This window comes from Aplysia californica, unplaced genomic scaffold (genome assembly GCF_000002075.1).
Source record: "Aplysia californica isolate F4 #8 unplaced genomic scaffold, AplCal3.0 scaffold00001, whole genome shotgun sequence".
NCBI lineage: Eukaryota > Metazoa > Mollusca > Gastropoda > Aplysiida > Aplysiidae > Aplysia > Aplysia californica.
Window position 1 is genome coordinate 1,763,000 of NW_004797271.1, and position 24,647 is coordinate 1,787,646.

Here is a 24,647-nt window from a genome sequence, read left to right on the forward strand (position 1 = left end):
GATTTTTTTTTCTTTACTAATTTCTGTGTGTGTGTGTATGTGTGTGTGTGTGTGAGAGAGAGAGAGAGAGAGTGTGAGAGAGAGAGTGAGAGAGAGAGAGAGAGAGAGAGAGAGAGAGAGAAAGGGAAGAGAGAGAGAGGGGGGAGAGAGAGACAGAGAGAAAGAGAGAGAAAGAGAGAGAGAGAGAGAGAGAGAGAGAGAGAGAGAGAGAGAGAGAGAGTATGTGTTGTGTATGTTGTATTATGTGTGTCGGGGGGGGGGGGGGGGTAATTTATTTTTTTAATTTTTTAAAAGGATTTTATTGTTAATGTTTTCTTTTTTTTCACTTTTTAAAGAGGGGGGGGGGACTTTTACTTTTTCTGGAAGTCTTGAAATTCCCGTTAGGTATTTCTACTCTTCGTCGTTGAAATGCTGTGTACAAACAGAAGAGTAGGCCTACTTTCTTCCCTCTGATCAAGTAAGATTCGATGAAATATAGCCTTTTCATATTATAATCATTTGTTTTTATTATTGTTCAGGTTCAGCAATCATATAAGCTAGACTAGAGTCTAATCCAAACAAAATTGCTTGGCAAATCGTTAACCCATGTTGTGATACAACATCATTATGCTCAGTACAGAAAGTTACAAGACCAACATAGTAACAACCGACATAGTAACGACAATCATAACGACTTGCAAAGCAAATTTGGATGACAAAGAATTAAAGCTGTTTCCAGATTCTTTGATAACTAGACTTGTCTAAAGTCTAGTTAGTACAAAGTTACGTTTACATTTACAAAAACAGGTTGTAAAACAAAATGTTTTGTTTGTTGTTCCAAATAAATACACAGACACAAAAACAAAAATAGTAGTCTATTATGTTCAACATCGAGAGGGTAGCGACCGACATAGTAACCACCAACAAGTACAAACAAAGTAAGTTTGGATCACCAAGAATTAACACCTTCTTGACTTTGATGATTGTCTTATTAGGGAAAACTTTGATGATTGTCTTATTAGGGAAAATGCTTTCAGAGTTTTGTTTAGACTGTTACGGAGTGTTGAGGGAGGAAGCAGATTGTGTTTCATGGTCCTATTTTGCTTTACAATCACCTGTCTGTACTTAATGCCCCAATCTTTAACAAGAAGCAGATCTTTCTTAAATTAATTCAAGCCTCTCCCTTCCTTCTGTCTGATGGCTAATACCCTTCACGCTTTCTTTCCAATCTGATGAGATTGTCGTGGTTGCATAGTCCTTGCTCTGAAACCAAAGCGGGCTGATCATTCTGCTGTATATGTAGCTGAAAGCTTTAAAGAAGTAAGCGCTCATATGACCTCAGCAGTTGCGAGCGCCGTAAAACCTTATACTATACTATACTAGAAGTAAAATTTTGCGCTTTACCCAGTTTTTATTGAACTTTTTAAAACTAGATATTTCTCGAACACGAAGATCGATTTTCTTCATATTTACATAGGTCATGCCCTCCTTGTGAAGTTTTATTTGTTCAAAGTGTTATTGTAATTAGGGAACAGATGACAGAGTTATTGCCTTTAAATGGGTTTTCTTTTTTAGACACCCTGTACAGCAGTAGATCCAAACGCTCACACATTTCAAATCCAGGCAACTATCTCTCACGTTAAGAAAGAAAATGCTAGAATGCTACATCTTCCTCATATATGGCGCTGATACCCGGACTTTGACAAAGAAAGAAGAAAACAAAATAACTGCATTTGAAATGTAGTGCTACCGTAGAATAGCCAGAAAAGGTTGGAGCGCAAAAAAGACGAACAATGAGGTGTGTCAAATTCTCCAAACAAGACAAACCCTGCGGAATAAAATAGAATCTAGAAAAATACAATACACTGTACTATGGCCACTTAAAATGACACGAGGCCATTGTGAAATAAGTGCTTGAAGAAAGATGTGGGACAGAAGGGCCAGGGGAAGACAAAGAGGAACATGGATGGACAACATAAAACATGGACTGGTCTAGATATGGCAGATAATATGTGTAATGGCAGCTCGCGATCGTGAAGGGTAGAGGGTCATTACACGACAACCTCTGAGTCTGAGTCAGAGGGATGACACCTCCAGGTATCTAGGCACAGCAATAAAAATGAGAATCCTGATCTTGTTCGTTAATGTGCTCAGTGAGGAATATAATTCAAAAACAAATCTTTGTAAGAGTTATCCTCACACTTCCCCAGGCAAAGAGCTACGCTAACCCCGAAGTCCCGATTCGGCTCAAAATTATGGAATTTGAGTTGTAGACATTTTTTGCCTCCTCCGCTTCTCCTACAATTATTTCATGGCATAAGAACCCCCAAAAATCCTAATTTCTTCCCATACCGGGAATGTTTGTCACCACCATTTTCTCATAAAGTCAATATTTTACTTTTCTATTTCGGGTTTCTCAAAACTCGATTTTTCTGAATATTTTTTTGAATAACCCCACCAGTTCTCATCCAATCTTCATGAAACGTTCAGTGAATGAAGAGAAGATGTAATAATAAAAATGTATCAGTTGAAATTTTGATGTATGGAATAGACATTTAATTTGTTGGTGGTGTCTGGACTGTGGATTTTCACGGATTTTTTGCAAACTTGAATGTTACCTCGGGAAAAAACTCATTACAAATTTTCTAATTCGTTGGGGAAAAAATCAACAGACAAATATTTCGATCCAATGTATGCTAACATGCATTTTAAAAAACACAATCAATTTCCACGAAAAGTAAGTGTGGTATTCCTTACGTAAGACATGTCAACAAAATCCAACGCGACCGCCGTATCCATGGAAACGAAACTTTTTTCTCAAATTTAAATTGCTGATATTAAGACCCCTTACTATGCTTGTTGGGTGTGTGAAATATGGTAAAATATGGTCCACTGATAAGTGAGAAAGCCTTCAGGTCAGGTGTAGCCCCCCCCCCCCCCCCCCACCCCACCCCCAACCCCCTTAAGCTTTTGCTATGTATTCATGTCAGTGAATTCATGCTTTTTTCAAAAACTAGATGTGGACTGTGGATGCAGTTCGATGCATGTTCAGAAAAGAGATAAAAGCACACTCAAACTCAAACGCCAGATCGGACCTGGGCACTTGGCAGATAATTTTTGCCCCTCATCTTCATCCGGTGCCTTGCTGACTTGGGTGGGCGATCACGGACCCCCTCTTTACTCTGTCTTGCGTTGTAGCAATGGTGTCTGTTGTTCTTGCTGCTCCCAGCCATGTTGTCAACGTGTCCAGTATCTTTTCCCTCTGTCTGCCTCTGCCTCTCTTTCCCTCAATACTTTTACAATATTCTCCAATGCTTCTTTCCGCATTTTGTGTCCAATGAAATTTGCCTGTCGCTTTCGTATATTCGTCATAAGCTGTCATCTGCAATTTGCTTCAATTTTTGCCCCTGCTAGTGTACTAAAATGTCAATCCAGTCTGTGTATCTTGGTATTACATGGCCAATAGAACTGTGAGGAAACGTTGAAAGGGGGGAGGGGAGGGGGGTGTCGAACCAAGAGTGAAAGTGCCATCAGTGTGGCAGGGACAGTGTGGATGCATCCAAACATCCGACCCAGGCTGCGTTGAATCGGTTACCAAACGATTTCGTACGACTTTTGCCCTTTTCATTAAGAACTCGAGGCAGGATTTCCTTTTTTTTTTCAGTTTTACCTTTTTAAGAGAATCCATAGTTGTTAACATCTAAAATAAAATGTAAAGGTTTCATGTTATACGACTTAATGTACAGTGGAAACTTGATATAGCAGGGATGGCGGGACCAGAGAAAAAGTCATGTTATATCAGATCCCTGTTAAATCTGTCCCTGTTGTTTTAAGCAAGAAAAATTCTGAAATTATGCAAACTGAGCCCAAAAAAATGTGAAATTCTGCGATTCTGTTAATTTGAACAAAGAAGGATAAAGGAAAATATTCAGAAATTATGCAAAAAATGATCACATTGTGCTAAATTATGCTGGGTGCATAAAACCACGGGGACAGTTAAATCAGAAAAACAAGTGAAGGAAGCATTTGTGGACTAATCAAGCTGTATTTATTCATGGGTAGTTTCCCATGGCCTGCGCATGACACATTACGCGTGCGTGTAGCAAAGCTTAGGGCTAGATCGAAGTCTACAGCACACCGCAGCCCTCTTTCCCTTCACCCGCTGTGTTTCTCTCCATCTATCTTACTTTTCACACATTGTTAAGGAGCCTTTGTCCCTGCTATAACCGATTGGGATCCGAAGAGGCCCTGTTATAGCTGATAACTTTTAACAGAGTCAAAGAGTAGGAAAAAAACGGGGATTTTAAAAAACCCTGTTATTATCGGATCCCTGTTATCACCGGGCGTGTTATATATGGTTTCCGCTGTATTATTATTGCTGATGCTCACCTAAAGTGTTCTCAAGTTGAACGGAGTACTATTGTGTATGCAAATTATCCTAACGATTCTTCAAGTTTTAGTAAGCGTTTTACGGCACTTATAACACAATTAGGTCATATAAATGCCGAAGATTAGAGGTGTTACAAGAGAGTAAAAAAAAAAAGGAAGAGGTAATGTTGTTTTTGTAAAGTGTTTTAAGGCGCTCGCAACTGCACAAGGTCATATGAGCGCGCGGGACACACCTAATATATTCAGTTGGTAGGAAATTTTGAATTTTGCCCGGGTGGCGGCCGAAGCCTACTCTTATCGATTTTAGACCACCAAGGGATCATTAACGTGCGCAACTTGCATACGGGCCCTCCGAAATTTTTCGCCCTTGTCCAAGAAGGCTAGGTGTAGATCTTTCCTACCAGAAGATCAGGGGTGTGGCTGAAAGACAGCAGTAAGAAGAAGCCAAGGAGTAGCAGTAGAAAGGCTGCAGAAAGAATCAGGAGCCCAGAGGAAGGGGCAAAGGAGGTGAGGTGGTGGGGGCAGAAAGAGGAGACAAAAGCAGACGACAGAACATTGCTAGAGAGCAGGAAATGAGGTGAAAGGAGACAAATTTAGAGAAGAAAATTTTCGATCTACCCGGAATCGAACCCGTGACCTTTGAATGACCCCTAGGCCACGAGAGCCCCCGAGAAGAGGTAAAGACGACAGATGTTTGTTAGTGAAGAAAGAGCAAACCACACCAGAGCACCCGCCAACCATCCATTACCAACCCCTTCATGAGTTATACAATGGAACCCCTTATGCGGGGTGCCCACAACGGATGGGATCTGCCGATCGGGCCGATCGTCCGACTCTGTCGCCTCAAAAACAAACGTGTTTGTTTTCAGTTTCAGGCGACCGAGTCGGCGATCGGTCCGATCCAGTCGTAGTGGGCACCCCGTATTAATACTGTGTCACTATTTGTGGATTCCAGCACCGACTAATGCTGCCCATTCTCTGTATAGGTGGTTTCACACATATTTAGTTTTGTTTCTAAAATATCAAAAACACTGTGACCAAATTAAGACAGTTTTCACCTCTCTGTCCTAGTGCAGTGGGACATAAAAAGCTTAGTATACTGTATTATGTATAATCAACATGTTTAAAGATGCATATTATAGCCCCAGCGATTTATCTTTTTTTAGTAGAGGTTATACGGCGCTCGCAACTGCATAAGGTCATATGAACGCCAGAAGATTAGAGGAGTTACAAGAGAGTAACAAACATAAAAAAGAAGGAGGGAAGATGAGGATGATAGATGTTTGACAGGAAAGAAGAAGCAAACCACACCAAAGCACCCGCCCACCACCCATGCGATTTATCTAACCAAACAATAAAAACCCATAAAAAGAAGCAAACAGAGGACATAAAAGCATTGACACAAATACATAAACATACATACTAACAAAAAAGAAAGACAGACAGACAGACAAAGATTTCTGATAGATACAGACAAACATAGGTATAGGTAGATTCAGAAATAGACAGACAAAATTTAACAAAGAGACATGGACGGACCAAAAGACATAACAGAAAGACAGACAGACACGGAAAAAAACAAAAATAAACAGAAAGATTCTCAGACATAGATGAATAGACAGATAAACAGACAGAAAGAGGACCAGACATGGGTAGCGAAACAGGGGTCGACGCAGCCTGCTTCCTAAATGGTCTAGATGGTGTCATCCTGGACAAAAAAGACTAAAGGGCTGTCAAAAATTTGTGGCGCAACTTATCGTCCAATAGCTTTTTAAAGGTGAATCAATGTCACCCATACTTTGCACAGCAGTTCGTATTAATTTGTCTTAACTTAATTAGATCTATATTTTTCCACAACAATTAAGGCTAGATTAAAAAAACTTTTCTTCTTTAATTCATATAAAATACTAAAAAATCTACTTCACACGGAAAATGGAATTGTTCACAACACTTCCCATTAACACATACATTTTGCATGTATACGCATATATGGCTTACGTCTCAGCTCATCAATAACACCACTTTTTAGTGGCAAAACTAGTTACAAGAAATTAATTTTAAAGTGAACACTTTTTTAAACTAAAAGTTCTCAAAACAAGCGTTCAATAAAGATAATCTCACGATTAGAAAAAAAATGACGGACTTGCTTTTAAAAGCGATACTGTCCCAGTTGTAAACCTTTTAAAATGAATAGAAACCACCCACTGGGAAGTTTCATTAGTATTCATTAAAGAATTTTCTAGAATAGAGCAAACAGGTGTTTACAAAAACATTGATCTATTAAGACAATTTGGTACAAGCCACTCAGCACAAACTGGAGAGTTAGTTTTAGTAGTAGAGGTTTTACGGCGTTCGCAACTGCATACGGTCATATGAGCGCCAAAAGATTAGAGGTGTTACAAGAGAGTAACAAACATAAAAAAGAAGAAGGGGAGATAAGGATGATAGATGTTTGATAGGAAAGAAGAAGCAAACCACACCAGAGCACCCGCCAACCACCCACCTGGAGAGTTATGTTCGATAGTTGAGGAGATATTTGACAATAAGTTGCACTACAAATTTTTGACCGCACTATAACCTTACAAGTAAAACATTGGCATAGACAACAAGTACAGTCAAAACTGCTCTGACTCTTAACGGCCACCTGTGCGAGGCAATCACCGTTACACACAACCACTTCCCATTGCCCCCTTACATTTTTCTTTTGAACATTTTAATCTTATGGTGAAAGACATCTACCTTAGAAACACTTTTCTCCTTGACGATAGGTGGCTGCCTTAAAGAATTTTGATTGAATATAAAAAAATACAGACAGAAGTGTGTACATTTGCATCCTGTGAAAGCCCGGATATGAATTACTTCAAGTAAGTAATGTCAGTGAAGACTTGAGTCATTAGAGATATTTCCAACTGTCTGGAAAAAGCTGGAACCATGAAGAACAGATTAATAAACAGTATTTAAAAATTTATAAAAAATCAAATTTAAAGTGTTGTATTCTTTTAATAATACAAATACATGTAACACTTGAACATTCATTCATTGTTTCAGTTTTAAATGACTTGGAACACTCCATCAGATCATGACACTTTAGGAATGTACACCACACGTACTCAATTAAGTTTTCAAACAAATTTTATAAACTTGTCCAATTTCATTAGAAACATATACAACACTTATGGTTTCAACTGAAGTCTTAAAAAAAGAAAACCCTTTGAAGTATTACATGCTGTCAGAAAAGAAAAACAAAAACAAAAAAAACCATACACCTACACAGCTTGTTTGACATTAAGTCTACTAGAGACAAGCACATCACTGGCATTTCCAGTGCACTCACAGTTTTCTCTGATATTATCATCTGTGGCTGTGTGACAACACAAACACAGAAGCTTAACTAATTTTTTAAAAAGTAAGTCGAACTATGTCAGTCAGAAGACTTACATTTTCAAAAGTACAACAAAATGCACCAGTCTCTGACTGACTGCCTCAATATTTAGAATAAACAGAAGAAAAAAACAACATTTCCAATGAGACAAATGACTTGAGAATACCCAAGCCCAACATTTCACACCCATGCAGAACCAATGAAGGGTCAATGCGCGACAGCAACTTTGCAGGTTATATGCTAATAAATACCAGGTTTGTCTTTGAAGAAAAATTATAAACATAAAAAAGGAGAGACTTACAAGGAAAATAGATGTTTGATAGGAAAGAAGGAGCAAACCACACCAGAGCACCCGCCAAGCACCCAGTATTAAGTTTGTGTGGCCATGGGCAAAAATCACCACAGCAACATCAAATAAGTTGGCATATAGACGTAAATACTGCTTCAAAAGGTCGACACACAGACAAAGCTAACGTTACATTGTGTCATCCAGTTTGTTGCACAACTCTGACAGTGCTTGGAGTGGAGATTTTGAGAAAAAATGTTTACAGATGGAGAGGAACAGGAATTACAAAGGTACTATGTGATCTCAGACAAATATTTTGATTCAACATACAGATTGTCACCCTTCATTTGATACACAAAAAAAAGACCATTTTGAAACATCATCTCCTCCCTTTCTGAATGGTTTGCTGCCAATAACAGCTGCGTCGGCCATAGAAATGTGAAAATGAGATAAGTACTTTCAAAAATCTCTGAGAGGCATACAAGAAGTGACCTTTTCCTTCAATACATGAAAAAGGAGCCATTGAAGCTTTTCCTTTATAACTGATTTATTATGTATTATCAGTGTCTCATGTCATACACTTATAACAAAGGGATGTAATAATCACTGATCAGTATGCAATTTTGAATCCTCCCCCTCCCCCCACCAATACCAAGGGCTGAGGAGTGGTGAAACAAGAAAAATCTCACAACTTGTTGGGTAAATCAAGAAACTAGTCTAGAATGCACAGAGCAAAATTAGCAGGTTGCAGAAATCGTTCCATAATCCATGAATCTCGCTATGCACATGTTTTAAATACAAAGAATGTATATGAATATGAAAAAAAAATTACGGACAGAAAAATCTGTTTGCTACGTATGTGTTCACTATGTGTGTGAAAGACTATTATTCTGAAAAGTCCAAGACAGCCATAGACCATTCTTAAAGGACAGGCCATTTACCCTGACAGCACAAAGGAGGGAAGAAAAAGAGGAAGTCTTAGTCTTAATATTTGTTATGAAAGCACAGTGTGGATGTCACAGAATGCTGGGCCAGACAATAAAAAAGGAAGAAAAAAAAACAAACTATCATATAACTGACAAAATTATAAATTTAGGAGTCACAAAATTTATGGACAGGGAAAATTGGTGAGCAAAAACATACACGTTTAAAAGTGACCAGCATCAAAAATGACATTTGGGTATTTTGAAACACCTGTCAAAAATTTAATCTAATGTAAAGAAATGTGTCTTTGCTAAAAAAATATGCCTAACTGTTGATATACTGTTGATAAAGAAAATGATGATGTCTGGATTAAAAGGTAAATCTTAAGTGCTTACCAATTACAAAACTTTTATCAACATCATAAACTAGGTACCAAAAAGAGACATCAAAACTACTCTAGACATGAGCAATAAGTAAAATGTTGCTGATTGTAAAGTACAACTCAAATTTCAATAGCATAAGATTTTAAAAAGTTCTAGTAAATTTGCAACCACATATGTTTATTTCAATCTGCTGAAGCAACACACACAAAATACTTTTGGCAAATCTGAGAAGCCGACTAAAAAACACAAATTTACTGAAAACTTCAATAATTTCTAAGGAAATGGAAAAATAAAATCTTGAGTGGATCTGCCAAAATAAAAGTGGAATCAAAATACACATTAGAAGATAAAGGTGAACCCGTTTCAGTAGGAAACAAAAGGTCTGCATTGGTCCAAAGAATGAATGGGGTGTTTTCTCTCTCCCTACCAAATGGGCGGGTTTAGTTGAAAGCTTTCAGGAACTCTGTGACGGCAGGCAGCTCTCTCTGAAGCCAGCGCGCGTTCAACCGGATATTCTCAATGCTCTGCTGGACAGTGCGCTCAGCAGCCGAAACTGGATTAGCCTTGAAGAATGCCTGGAACGGGGGAAAAAGGTGAGAGAAAAATCAAAGTAAGCATCAGCACCCACTGATTCCAAAAGTCTAAGAACATTTTCGTTGATAACGATAATAAAAATAATCCCATTTATACAGTGCACATCCACAGTCTACAGCATGCTCTATGTGCTTTGCAACTATCATTAGACACCACACCTTATTGTCTTTGAATTCCAAAACTTCTCTGCCCATAGAGATGGCATACTGTGCCCCTTCATAAAATGGTCACAAGAGGCTGTATTCCCATGCCATTGCCACTTTATCCCTGATGTTGTTGTTGTACTAACCAACAAACATATTCTTTACAACAATTTGTAATTTGGCAAAACAGCAGGGCAAAGATGCATATAAATTACATGAATCTAAATTCTATTGTTCACAAGGGATGAACTTCTGCCATCGGGTGATTTGTGGGAAACCATTCAAGAAAATGTAAATCAGAGAATGTAAACATATGACACAAAAAAGAGTATATAAAATAAATTTATTTGTTTCATCCTTCCTGTGTACATTTTTTGTTAACAATATCATCCCATTTGCTAAACTGCCTGAGTGAACATCATTTTGCACTCACTGAAAGTGAAAGCAAAGACTGACTGCTGACGCCAGCTCTGACACTTTCCCCACTAGAAATGACCACAAGGTTACAGATTAATGTCTGTATCTATTTAAATCAAAACCAAGTTTACACCAGCATCTGTGGTGTAGCAGTTAGGAGCTTCACTGTTGCACACAGGAGACCAGAGTTCAATTCCCGAGAGAGAAAATTTTTTTTTTATCATGTGTCAGTCTCTCTGCTTGGATTGTGTATCCCTCCCAGCCTGGTTTGGCCTTGACAGCCCACCTCCTAAATGATCTAAACTGTGACGATGGGGGCATAAAAACAACTACATTTTAAAAAGAAAGAAAAGATAATTCCAATAAAGGGAGGGGATGGGGGGTGTCTACCCAGTTTTGGTAGGGGTGAACAGGAAAGAGTTAAATGTATCATATATCTCAAATGCATGAGCAAATATGATTTACTACAGTGCAATGAAAGAACTTACCTCAACTTCCTTTGCTTTCTCTTCTGTGGCAAAACCCTCAGTTGTCGACTGAAATGAATTTTAAAAAATTGTCAACACAATGCTCTGAACAGAATAAAAATCCACTACAAACAGCATAACAGAACAGATACCATGGTAAGTGTCAGGGAAACAGAGTAAGGAATTTTCATAGTGATTATCTGCTTAGTGATCAGAAAATATTAATGGTTTTTCTTTTGTGCTTTCTTCAAAATGTTACAATACAAAAAGTTGCTTAACCCTTTGCTGTAACATCTCGCCGATCTGCAAGAACGCTGATGCTTGTGATGGCAAAGAGTTAACAGAGTCTAAATCCCATTTAGGAATGACTGCTGGCACCCCAATCCAAAAGACGAATTAGGGAGGAGAGAGAGCGAGTGTTTACATTATCCCACATTACCAATGAACAGTCAACAAAGTACAATCTGATCTTTATAACATACCATTTACCACAACAACATGGACATTTCCAGGACATGATGTTCAGGTAATGATTTTGACTGTCCATCCCTTTCTTTTTCTGTCACTATCTTGACTAGATTGCAAGCCTGAGCACGCTCTACACCTTATATACCCTTCTGTGAATCAAAAGCACCCCTCAGAGAGCAGTGGGGCAAATTTAGAAGTCATCCCAAGTGAGCTCAGATGCACAGATCCTGCAATGGTCTCAGGGCAAGGATCTAAGGAATAATAGTCTGACTGCTGACTGCTGAAATCCTGTCCATAACAAACTTTTTTAATGTGAAAGTGCTGGATACATATCCAAGAGAGACCTGAATTTTGTCAGTGCTCCCAACAAGTATGTCTTTTCTCCGTTCAAAGTCCTGATAAAGGGGGGGGGGGGGGGGTGAACTCGTTTTGAAATCTCCACCATTTTCAATACAGCAGGCATTCCCCCCCCTCACACACACACGTCAGAATTGGAGAGGCGAGCATTGATGCAAAATCCCTTTGAAGTTTGCCACCGCGCGGGATTTAACTTTGTATGCAGAATTTTTACAACAATTATCGCCCCGAAAAAATCATTTCATTTTCGGAGTCATATCAAAATAAGCAAAGTGGCTCGTGAAGAACCTGATTTGACGCCATATTTAAACTTAAGCAAACTTCATTTTTGATTGTCAATTTTGAAACTAAAGTCATGTATCAAGGTCGCCCGTGGGTTGTGCATCTGATGTCACAGCTGTGAGACCAATCAAAATGCTTTGTGCCTATAGACCAAGTAAAAAAAATCTGGGGGGTTACAGGGAGGATGCTCCCCTCATTTAACCCATAATTTGATATTTTGCAGTTAGTTTTGAAATTTTCTTGAAAATAATAGATCTGCAACAGTTTTAGTAGCCACATGTGTGATCTGCAGCAAACAATACGCTGTTTGACCCCCCCCCCCCCCAAAGCAGAGCATCTGTGTGCGGGAGTGCGTCTCAAATAGTTCCTGGGTGCTCGCCGGAGACGTCTCCGAATATCTTCTGCCCAAAATACCTCTCCAAAAATAGAATGAAATAAAAAAATTTAAGAAATCTTTTTCCCTCGGTTCTAATATTTCTCTCTTTGAATTTTTACAGGTCATTCCCCCTCATGAACCTCTAGAGATTAGAAGGATCTAAATTGCTTTTATGAGCAAACAAGACTAATAGATTACATGACTCCAGCTAAACCTGAGGCATAAGACGTGCACAAGGTAGCTTGTTGCTAGAGATCACCCTATTACCATTGACAAATAGAGCACACTGACATTTCCCAAACTGTTCTCATTCTTTTACTTTTATGCCAGTGTTAATTTGTAATTCATGTCACTTTACTTTGTATTTTGTTTGGGGTCTTTTTCGGAGGTAAGCATTTGTTGACTTTTCCAATTCATATGTTTGAACACCTCTTTCAAAGAATTTTAATCAAGTATTAAGATAACTTTTTAAAAAGTCTGGAAAAATTTGAAACAATTGTGGGTGAACTGAAAAAGAGGAACGCCTTAGAAAAGCACGCTTATACACGGGAGGGCTTCATGAGTCAAAAGTTGGGAAACCAGAAAAAAAAAATCAGTCTGCCCCCCTCCCCCCCAGATCAACTTGCACGTGCAAAGTAAAGCAGACAGCAGCTGAATGTGTACCTGCACGAGACGGGAGAGGAGGAAGCCGCCCTCGTAACGTTTGTTCAGAGTCTCGAAGTTATCCTGGAAGAACTTCCAGGCCAGGTCCCGTCCCAGGGCAGTGCCAGTGGTGCCTCCGATCACAAACACTGTGTCTTGAGAGCGCACTTTGTCCTGTGGAGACCAAACGCAAAAGATAAAAAAAATTGTGAACATTTTCTCAGACAGTCACCCACCCATTGTCGAGAAGAAAATTGAAAGGAGGCCACCATACAGAATGTAGTTTTTATGTAACAAATACAAAAAGGGAGGGAATGGGAAGGGGCCGTTTGTACAAGTGATTTTCTTATACAGTAACAGTTCTTATACAGACAAAGATTTTCTTATACAGTTCTCAGATTCAGATAAATATTTTCTTATACAGTTCTCAGATTCAGATAAAGATTTTCTTTTCTATACAGTTTGTACAAGAGATTTCCTTACACATGTGGCTATTTGGGCAGGTCTGTAAGTAAGGCGCTGGTTTAGTTTAGATTTGTAAAAGAGTTTTACAGTACTAGCAACACAATAAGGTCATATAAGTGCTCAAGATTAGAGGTGTTACAATAGAGTAACAAACACAAAAAAGAAGGTGGAGAGATCAAGATGATAGATGTCTGATAGGAAAGAAAGAGCAAACCAAAACCAGAGAACCCGCCAACCACCCGCGGGCGCTGGTTACTGAGCTTGAAGAGCCAGGCTATTCACACAGATAAATGATACACTGATAATTTCATAAAATGCAGCCCTTACAGCTCTTTATGAAATATAAATAAAATAATATAGCACTTTGCACTGGCTGCATTATTGACTTTTAGCTCACAATGAGGCAACATGAATGATGGCCACATTTTGCTGGGAACAAATTCTCAAAAGGATACATCCGGAACCCAGAACCACAAAACTGAAGTAGGAGCAAAGTACATCACGTGCCCATTTTTAATCTTTTATTTCTATCTGGATATGGACATTTTTTTTGCAAACTTGTAACAAATCCATGATACTGAAACACATGACAAAAACAAAATAAAAGAAAAATAGCTTTTAAAATAACACACAAACACAAAGTTTTGCTCTGGAAACATTCGGTCAAAATGGTAAATCAAACATTTTGACAATTTACCAAATTCTCAGTATACAATACAAAATTTCATCCTCTCTGTTGATTTGCTAATTGGCTGACATAATTTGAAAACAGAGCAAAGACATATTATGTCTTTTCAAACCTGGATCGACATATGCACCAACAGGCCACTCAGAGAAAGACAAGAGGCAAGTCATGAGAGGAAGAAAAAGAACTGTTGACTTACAGACAGGGAGAAGTCCAACACTCTCTTGATGAGCTCGGCGTCCCGCACGGCACCCATAGAGCGGCTGATCCTCACTTTCTCCTCCTGCATATCTGCTTCATCATAAAGCTGAGGGAGAAAAATGGACGACACTGTCTTAAACATATAATTATAAATGTTTTAAAAGTTGTTTTCAAGCATGATGAATCTTTTAACAAGATAGTCCTCAATCTGTTTTTTAAAAATGTACTAATACACCTTTACTTAGCCCAGTTGATAGCACAATGGCAAGGCAGGCAGACTTGGTTGGAAAATACGTCCTACTTTCCTGTGAAGTCTGAAGCTCGGTCCAGGTAGAAAAAACAATGTACTCCATGGATTCTGACTACACCATCATCATCACTGCCTTTCTCACCCTGCATCAGGGAATAGGCCAAAAGCGCTTTCCACCTTTCCCTAAACTGGGCCAGCCTCTTGATATTATTCCATATCTTCCCCCTTTTCTGTACATCATTATCCGATTCTCTGCTTTAGGTTTTATGTGGCATTCTCCTTGAGAATATGGCATTCTCCCTGTGGATTCCAATCTCACACTTTCTTTAGTATGTAACTGCTTGGTTTCCTCAGAGAATTCTTACTATATCCAAAATCGTAACAAGCTCTAGAGACAGACAGCCCCCTGAGTCAGGAGTCATCTAGAGATCTAGAGCACCCTCTTTTTTGCTTCAAGTAAAGGAAATTGGGGTTGAGGACAATTAAATGAGCTTAAACTTGTTGCCTTAAGACGTATATGGTACATCACAAAGAGTGCAATGAACGTCATAGAAGATGGTAAAATTAGCCGTTCCTGACTACCTATTGGACATACATGTACATCCCACTAATCATCTGCTGTAATTTTTCTGTATGGAGACTTAGCCACAAGAAGTGCGGATTTGTATTTTGGAGAAAAAAAATGCTCATATTTGTAGGCCTTGTCTTGCATATAAAAGTGTGTTATTGCAAAACACCAAAATAACAGGCAGCAATTTTTTACTTAAAAGTACGCAAGTTGATTGAACTGACGTGGAAGATTGGGAATAATACAGTAAAGGGATTATGAGGATGAGGAAGCTGAGCAAGGTGACATTGTTGAAGACTCGGTGTCTAAATATGTCATGAGTGGACCGGAACCAGACAACAAGTCCACTGATACAGAAACTGATGAGACTGCTGACCTGGCTAACGAGCAGAGCTGAAAATCAGTGCTGACAGCAAAATGTACACCCCCGGGCACTGTAAAACTAAACTTTTAGTACAGGTAACATTATATTAGTGATATCCTAGAAAGGTAATATTAATCTGTACATCACTGGCAGTATTCATATGAAGTCTCAACCCCCCCCCACTCCCCCCCCCCCGAATAAAAACCCTTGCAAAAACACTTACTCATAAAACTTACACAAGCAAGGTGTCTTTTCAACAACTGCACAAATTTTAATGGTTAAAAATTATGCAAATACCTTCAAGATTTTCTTAAACGTTTCTTCCCCTCCATTGGCGAGAACAGTTCTGTAGACCTAAAATATAGAACATAGAAGCAAGTGTTAGATTTGTCAGATTATAAGTATTTGAGTGATATTAATAATAGACAACAAACTCAACTGGCGAGTACAAACTTCTCTCCTGCATAAAAAAAAGTGAACAAAAGACTATTTTTTCTAAGAAAGCTCATGTATTTTAAAGTTGACAAAACATTCATGTCCATATTCTATCATTCAACCATAGAGAGTATGATCAATTTTTGTATAACAGCATGGGCCAGGAACACAAGACAACAATATAAAGAAACATTAAATCGATTTATACGGGAAGCATGTAAAATTTCAACATCTACATTTCCCTACTTGGATGAATTGTACATGACAGCTTGAACTAAAAAAAAAATTATTCCTTCTTTTTAGACAACAAACATCCCTTATTCCCTCAAATAAAAACATCAGTCAGAAGTAAAAGACCTAGATTTCTGATCTGTAACAAAGAAAGATACAGAAGGTCATTTTTACCATCATCCATCAAAATTCTTCCATCTCAACCATCTTGTTATAAGTATAATAAGTATTCATATGACCTTAGAGTATGCATCAGAATAACATTGACTATGTAACTAGCTGAAGATTATTATTGTTTATATTGCTGCTCATTTATATTAGGCATGTGATTGTAAGCCTGCGTGCGTGTGCGTGCGCCTGTGCGTGTGTGTGTGCGCACGTGGTGAAATACCAAACCAATGTGCCAGAATTTGGACAATAAAGATGTATCTTATATAACACGAAGAAAGTAGGTTGGGGTCCTACAAAACACAAACAATTTCAGCAAAAAAATCTGGACAAGAAATCAATAGATTGATAATTCTTTACCATTTTCTTGGCTTTGTAATACTAAAAAAAATTAACATTGATTCTAAACTATTAATTCAACGTGAAATAATAGACAAAAAAGATGTTGTGGCATTTAATAGGTACCGGTACTCCGAAAGAGTCAAAGAAAGAGGGGTCAGAGGGAGGACACCAGCATCTGTGGTGTAGCAGTTAGGTGTTTCACCACTGTACATAGAAAACCTCCAGATCAATTCCCCGAATGGGGAGAGAATTTTTATTGAGTATCTTAGTCTTTCTGCAAGGATGTTGCATCCCTGTCAGGTCAAAGCCTGCCTCCTCAATGATCTAAATCATGTTGATAGGGGCATAAAAACACCGGATTAAAAAAACAACTTTAGATGGATAACTCTACTTATCTCTATATTATATTTTTGAGCAAGTCCATTTTTTTGTTATTGTTCAGTCAAACCATTCTGAAAAAAGCTGCTCATAAGACAGATTATTTAGGTAAGCTGTCAATTTAATTGCAAACAAATGCAATTTGTTTTAACCTTAAAAGAAGAAGACACATAGCCAATACGTCAAACATCACACATTGGTGGGCACCACTTACACAGGAGCGTAAGTCAGCTGGCAACTTGCTCGAGCCGTCACAGTGGGCCTCGAACCTGCGGTTGGCCTCAGACACAGTCCCCTTGTCCCCACAGCCGCCCAGCACCCCCAGGACCACCTCTCTCAGCATGGGCATCAGTGTGTCTACAGAAAGTTTCGTTTAGCTTTAGTACAAATTTTATGGCACTTTTGCAACACAAATACGTCAAATAAGTGCCATAAACTAAAATGATACTAGATACAAATATACAAACAAAAAGAAGGAGGGGGGATAAGGACGATATATTTTTTATAGGAAAAAAGAAGCAAACCACATCAAACATCCACCAGTCCCCCTTATGTCTACAAAAAGACATTAACATGCCTGTCAAATCTTATATGGGACGACAAGAGTTTATTAAACTGATCCCACCCACTGTGTGAAAAAGTCACAAAGTATACATGAATCCTTAACTTAAACAAGCTACAACTGTCGGTGGCAATAGACTTTTAACCCTTTCAATGCCGTAGGTAAATAGGCCCCTGTGCCGGGGGAAATCCCATGAACCAAGGCTGCCCAGGGGTGACCCCACTCTACATCCTATAACTTTTTTTATTTATGGATATTTCCTCATGAATATCTGCATGTACATTCTACACTGAACCACATTTCTATTGATAAAATTTTGGGGAAATTTCATTGAGAGATAGAAGGAGAAAACTTGGGGAGTTAGTAACATGGTGCCAAAATCAACACCATCAAACAAAATAAACAACACACATTCCAGTAATGGTAAACTTAGATTTTTTAAAAAGGAGAATACAATATGTTGTGTGAGTGTTTGCAGGTAAAGAGGAAGTGAAAAGAGGCTTTTCCTACATTATACAACACTCGTACAATCCACATACATGTAAGCCCATCTGTGTTTACTGCCTGTAAATCATTTTTGTGTGGTAGACATGTTAGATCTAGATCTAGATCTAATCTTCTATTCGAGCTAAAATCTGAATCTGATGCTTTCAAATGGGGGGGGGGGGGGGGGGGGGGGGGGAGGAAATTGAGGTAAACATAAAGGGAAGGTACCCCAATAATAATTACAAGATTTTAGAAGTAACTTCCCTTATAATTAGTACCAAAACAACCTCTGTCACAGTCCAGTAAATTCTACGGGCCAAAGGCACAGTGCTACAGGGTTCAGGCCCGTAAATTCTACAGGTGCGGCAGCTCAAGAGTTATAATTTAGTGAAAAATGCTAATTATTGTGGAACCATGTACCTTTTACTTTTACACTCTCCATGCAGGGACCGCCCACCCCCAGCCCTAAAAAAAAACCCAACCAGATATACTGTGCAAGGAAAAGAAACCCCAATCAGATATACTGTCTAAAGAAAAGAAACACTGTATCAAAAAAAGAAATCATGCATCACTGGTTAAACTTTTTTACCTTCTCCTTTCTGAACATCCCAGCCCACAGAGGCAGCAATCGTGCCAAACATCTGACAGGTAAATTTGTTAAAGGCAGCAAGGCAGTCCGAGTACTGTAAAAGACCATTCAATAAAACTGAAGGTGGAAAAGCAAGGGTAATCCATGCATTATACATGTAAAAATTGTTGTACGCCAACGATAGGTAAATATTTTTGCTGCTTTAATGTGTCCCAGTCAACAATCAGCTGAATTCTGGGTAGATATGACAAGAGAATTTCAACGACAGACCGCCAAATGACTTGGAAGACTAAAGGCAACAACTCGTGCACATGAAACATGGACTATTTGAAACAAAACAATGTTCAAAACTTTCCTAAGCCCTGAAACTTGCCTGATCTGAACCCAATTGAGCAGAATTGGGATATTTTAGACAGGTAACTCAGAAGTCAAGTACTGACCCCCACAACTCTAAACAAGCCTTTTCAAGTCCTGACAGAAGAGTGAAGAGCCATTCCTATTGCTAACATTCGCCACACCCTTCCTTTCCATGCCCACAAGCTGCCAAGCAGTTATGCAGTCAGCAGGGAGGCATACATTATGATACTGATTACAGCCCTGGAAATAACATTAAAATGTGTATCTTTCCTCTTAATTATACTGAGGAATTAAAACGATCAACAACTGATCTCAAACATCTGAATGTGTTGTAACGAACCTTTGTTTCTAATTTTTGATTAATTATATGAACAGTATAGATCAAACTTTCTTCTCCGCAATATATCCCTCAAAGAACCAGAACCAGATCAGTGCAAGTGGGCTAAAGGAAAGACCAGAAAAGATATCCTCTTGTCATTTTGACTGTCACATGATCTCTAGGTCCCAATAAAAAAGTAGCATGGTGTAAATAAAACCACAAAATAGCAGACGGTATGGATAACCAACCCGAGCTCACAGACACATCTTGAATCATCAGCCCAAAGCAAAAGCCAGTAAAAAATTCAAAGACTGAGCAGCCATGCAGTTGGCAAAGATTGTAAATGGATGAGATTTAATTTTAAATGCTTTGAAGCTGTTACCACAGACAAAAACTGGAAAGGACTCATAATTATCAACACTAATCAACCTTCAACCTGTCCCCAGACAATTTTTGAAGTTCATGCAGAAAACAGAGAGAAACAGGGATAAAGAGAGCGAGAGGGCGAGAGAGAGAGAGAGAGAGAGAGAGAGAGAGAGAGAGAGAAAGAGAGAGAGAGAGAGAGAGAGAGAGAGAGAGAGAGAGAGAGAGAGGGAGAAGAGAGTGAGAGAGAGAGAGGGAGAAGAGAGTGAGAGAGAGAGAGAGACAGACAGACAGACAGACAGACAGACAGACAGACAGACAGACAGACAGACAGAGAAATAATGGACCAAAAAGCAACAGCTCTAATTCACCCACGGCCCTTCATAGAGTGTCAACCCAACTTTGGTACACAACAGAAAAGCAGTAGTATTCTTCAAACTATCACTCTCAACATCAATTATCAATACAATGTATACATGACATACACATGTCAAGGGAATAGTGAAATGAAAAAAAAAAGACAGTACATGTTTAAAACCTCTACAACTACCATAAACCTTAGTTTATCCCCTATAAACAAAATCTTATCACTTTCTTGAGAAAATAAAAACAGGAATGCTCTCCTCTAGAGTTATGCAAGCATAGTGTCTGAACAATGAAACTTGCAAAGGCAGAGTCAAAAGATGGAAAGCTGACTTTCGTGACTCAATCTTAGACAGTTGCAATAAGGTAAACCCACACTATAAGTCTCACAAAAAACATTAAAAAAACCACTTGCAAATCTACACTCCCCTATCCCTTTCAAAAGATAAATTTTTAATATAATAAATAAATAAAAAATAACAATTCCCACAAACAGCCACCATGTGTCCCTGCCGGTCAATATCAGTCATATGAAGGAAATTTCAAAACTGAGTTAACATTATTTTCAAAAACTATCACCTGTTCCCTACAATTTAAAACAAGAATGAAGTAAATATGACCATATTTGACGAAAATACAAAACTTTTAATAGTGCGAGGTGAGGAAACACGAAAAGGAGAAAATGGCCTCAAAAGTTGAGCAACATGTTTCCATAGCAATGGGGGTCTTAGAATTGAGATAGAGACTTGAAATTTAGCAGTTATCTTGGCTATGCCACTACTAGGTATCATACAAAAGTAGAAAACTATTCCATTCACAGAGAAAAAACTTACAGACCAAACAAAATTTTAACGAGAAAGGACTTCACACCAAATACAACAAAATATTAGCATAATACTAGGTACCAGACTCAAAATTTTCAAAGTAGCTGTATGTCAAATTCATCTGTTTCGTTTGAAAGGCCTAGTGTCTCCTGAGAATTTTGGTACCATACATTTACCTTTCAGTCAATGTTTAAGATAATGGCAGCTGTTTCAATTTAGCCTAATAATAAAATATTGCTGAAGTTGTTTACTGGCTGCAACCCCATGTTTGACGGATAGTAAAAGAGTACCAAGTGCACCAAACATCTCTACATTAAAAGAGTACATTCAATATAACATAGAAATGAAGCCTAATAATTTTCAAGACTGTGAGATCATTACAAGTCAGTATTTTATTGCCTCAAACACGATGATCTGTTGTTATTTCAATGAAAACACTGTGAGTGTTGTCTCGGCCGGCGTCGCACCAGCCTTCTCGGCGAGCGAGCCGACTCAATACTGTAGTATACTGAGTGCTCCCGGTAGTTTCGCAGAAGGATTAATGCACAATAATTCTAAGCCGATGACATTATTCTAATAGAAAAAAAACTGTTTTTTTTATTGGTACCTTTTTAGCCGGTATTTTACACATTTCATGTTAAAAATGATCTTTGAAAACTTAGATCCTTTTTTTTCAAGGTGTTCTTTCTAAACTCCAAAGGCCAAAAATGATAACCACGGGAAACCACACGCAAAGCTGTATAGCTCTACGCCAATGAAAAGACGGTATATAATCATTAATCATCAATCTTTCTGCAAAGCATTCAAATGCATGGGTGTCAATTCTCCAGCTCCAAATACCCGGATATACAAACAACTTACAGTATTATAACGAATTAAATCTGAACTTTTTCAAAGTGTTTTGTTTATAGGGAATAAACTAAGGTTTATGGTAGTTGTAGAGGTTTTAAACATGTACTGTCTTTTTATAGCAAAAGAGCAAGGAAACAGAGATCTGAATTATCCCCATTTCACCGAAACCACGCGCTCGGAAGGCCGCGAAACGGCTTACGTGCCGTGTTAACGTTGCCGAATAGTACATTTGAAATAGCACCATAAACGCACGAGAGAGCACACACACACACACATACACACATACAAACACACCAACACACATATACACACATGCACATAGACAGCCTCAGTGACCTCTTGGTAAGGAGTCCACTCTGAGAGATCTAGAGGAAGGTTAATTCATCTTTTAAAGGCTCTAAAACACAATAAAAAACGAATTTTTAAAGTCAATCCAAGTGTAAAACTTAAAAATCAACAGACAATAGCAGCTAGCAGGGCACACCCACACAGTCAGCTGTTTACGTAAACAAGCTTGAAGTGAGCTAGAAGTTCCCGTTTTTACTCCGTTTTACCAATCAGAGTTGTTTATATTTCAGACCTTTCATGCTCGAAAAGGGGTCAAAATCTAAAAATAGTTGGGAATGAAGAACGTTGGAGCAAAGATTTTCCACTAGTGGAGAATCTTTGGTTGAAGCAAAGGTGGCCATGAGGTAATGGTTCTAAAAACAATCTTACAGCTACACACTAGAAAGGTCCAAATTCCTTTATCTCGTCACCAAAGCTCGCAACAAGCCACACATGCCTCCAAAATAAATCAAATAAAATATTTATAGTTGATTAAAGTTGTTTATTTTTATCGTAAATGAAGCAGAAGATATCAAACTTTCAATATGTTCAAAAAACAAAAATTTCACGGAAAGTTACTTTTTTGCCTTTCGAGCCTCGTAGCGGATAATAGTACAGTGCGTCTTACGACTGATATTGAGCGGGGCAGACAGGAATGTCCAACACACAGAACCATATTGTCAGGATCATAATAATAATAAAAACGATAATAATTATTATAACAATAAAAATAATAACAAGAAGAAGAATAACTATGGAGGAAAAAGTTCCCCTCAACAACAAATTCTGTGCCCTTTAAAATCTATAATATTATTGGTACCCTCGCAGACCTGATAACATTCTGAAACAATTTCAACTTCCTGGGAAGAAAAGTAAAGAACCCCAGTGACCCAAGCAGTATCGGAGAGCAGGAAACAAAGGACAAACTGACCTGCAAAATGTGTCTGATGGTGGCCATGTTGGAGGCCAGGTTTGACCAGACAGTGTAATCTTGCTCATTCTCAAAGGCTAGCGCCACCTTCAGGACATCCACGGCAGACGTGAGGCCAGCTCGGGACTGAAAAAAATAATAAATTGGGGTGGTTTTCGTAAGAGTTTTACAGCACTTCCAACAAGATTGAGTCATATCAGTGTTGAAGACTTGAGGTGTTACAAGAGGGTAAAAAACATATTTAAAAAGGGAAAGATATGGATGATAGATGTTTGATAGGAAAAAAGGACCACATCAGCGGACCCGCCACGACAACCCATTTTTTCTTTTAAAATTTTTTACAGATTAGCATGTGTAGTACAAATATTTGTCAGGGGGTGTGGGTCATTACAGAGGTCTCCGTCCAAAAATAGTCTAATTTGGAAAACAGGTCAAACACAGCTCTCCTCAAGGTAATTTTCTTTAACATTCGCTTACACTTGATGCACAATATGAATACAATCGATGCTGCAAGAAAGATGATCAAACCCCAGTGTTTTGTAATGAACCTTAAAAAGTAAAGCGAAATAAAACTCATCTTTCTTGCCACTAGGAGAGAAGCTGATGGCAATCGAAACATGTATCATCACTGGCAATGCTCAGAGAAAAATGTTGGGAGGCATTAATCCATACAAGGGAGTTGAAGTTGTCACAGGTAAGAAAGCAAATTGAATGGACATACAGTTCAGATCAAAACTTCTTAAAATTAGACATGAAACTAGAATTTTTCCTATTGGCTTGTAATAAAAGCTGTGACTGTAATAATACATTTTAAAAAATATTGATTCTTTCCAGATGAAAAACCCCTTTATCTGCAGTAATTGCAAAGAAAAAAGCAATGGGGAAAGACTTAACCCAATGTCATCATCAGTTCCGGTTCTAAGCAGTCATCCAAATATCAGTATGATCATCACTACACAAACACGGTCCATCAACAACAATGTCATTTTCAAAAGTAGTGTCTTGACAAAACATGTTCCAATTTAGCATTCTCTTCAACATGATTACATCATCATCTTCAGCCTTTCTCACCCTGTGCCTGAGTATAGGCCATCCCCAAGACCCTCTCATGTACTTCTTTCCTGGGCTATTGTCCCAACCTCTGCCCCACTGTATCCCATCTCCTCTAGATTGAAACCTATGTCCCTCTTTTAAGTACTTTCTCTCTCCTTTGGGATTTCATCTTAACTCTTTTTATCCTAGCCGTACCGCCACGGACTCAGTACCAGTCCTGGGGCCGCCGCGCCGCATGAGTCGGAAGTTAGTGCGTACAGTTCAAAGTGCCATATTTCTTACATTTACTCTAAGTTTTTAAGGAAATTTGGAAGTTAAGTTAGAAATTGAATGTAGTTTTTGTAAATGTATGTGGTTAAGAAATACACCAATAGCACAATGTAGATTTTGAGGTGTATTCCACCTTCGAACTTGACCCTGATTGCCGCGCCCACGACGTCCCATT

General features: G+C 38.5%; 1 protein-coding gene across 5 annotated transcripts in view; it reads right to left on the reverse strand.

Moving 5' to 3' along the window:
- Positions 1 to 7,348: 7,348 nt before the first annotated feature.
- The window catches only part of LOC101856763 (puromycin-sensitive aminopeptidase), a 44,478-nt gene continuing 27,179 nt past the window's right edge, over positions 7,349 to 24,647 (reverse strand). For all 5 annotated transcript variants that reach the window (XM_005088822.3, XM_005088820.3, XM_005088821.3 and 2 more), the window contains exons 15-22: positions 23,150 to 23,275; positions 18,814 to 18,907; positions 17,391 to 17,533; positions 15,920 to 15,976; positions 14,439 to 14,546; positions 13,111 to 13,263; positions 10,986 to 11,033; positions 7,349 to 9,918 (exon numbers count right to left, since the gene is read on the reverse strand). In XM_005088822.3, the coding sequence (XP_005088879.1) occupies positions 9,784 to 9,918; positions 10,986 to 11,033; positions 13,111 to 13,263; positions 14,439 to 14,546; positions 15,920 to 15,976; positions 17,391 to 17,533; positions 18,814 to 18,907; positions 23,150 to 23,275 (864 nt within the window). In that variant the 3' untranslated portion in view covers positions 7,349 to 9,783. The remainder of the gene's footprint in view (positions 9,919 to 10,985; positions 11,034 to 13,110; positions 13,264 to 14,438; positions 14,547 to 15,919; positions 15,977 to 17,390; positions 17,534 to 18,813; positions 18,908 to 23,149; positions 23,276 to 24,647) is intronic.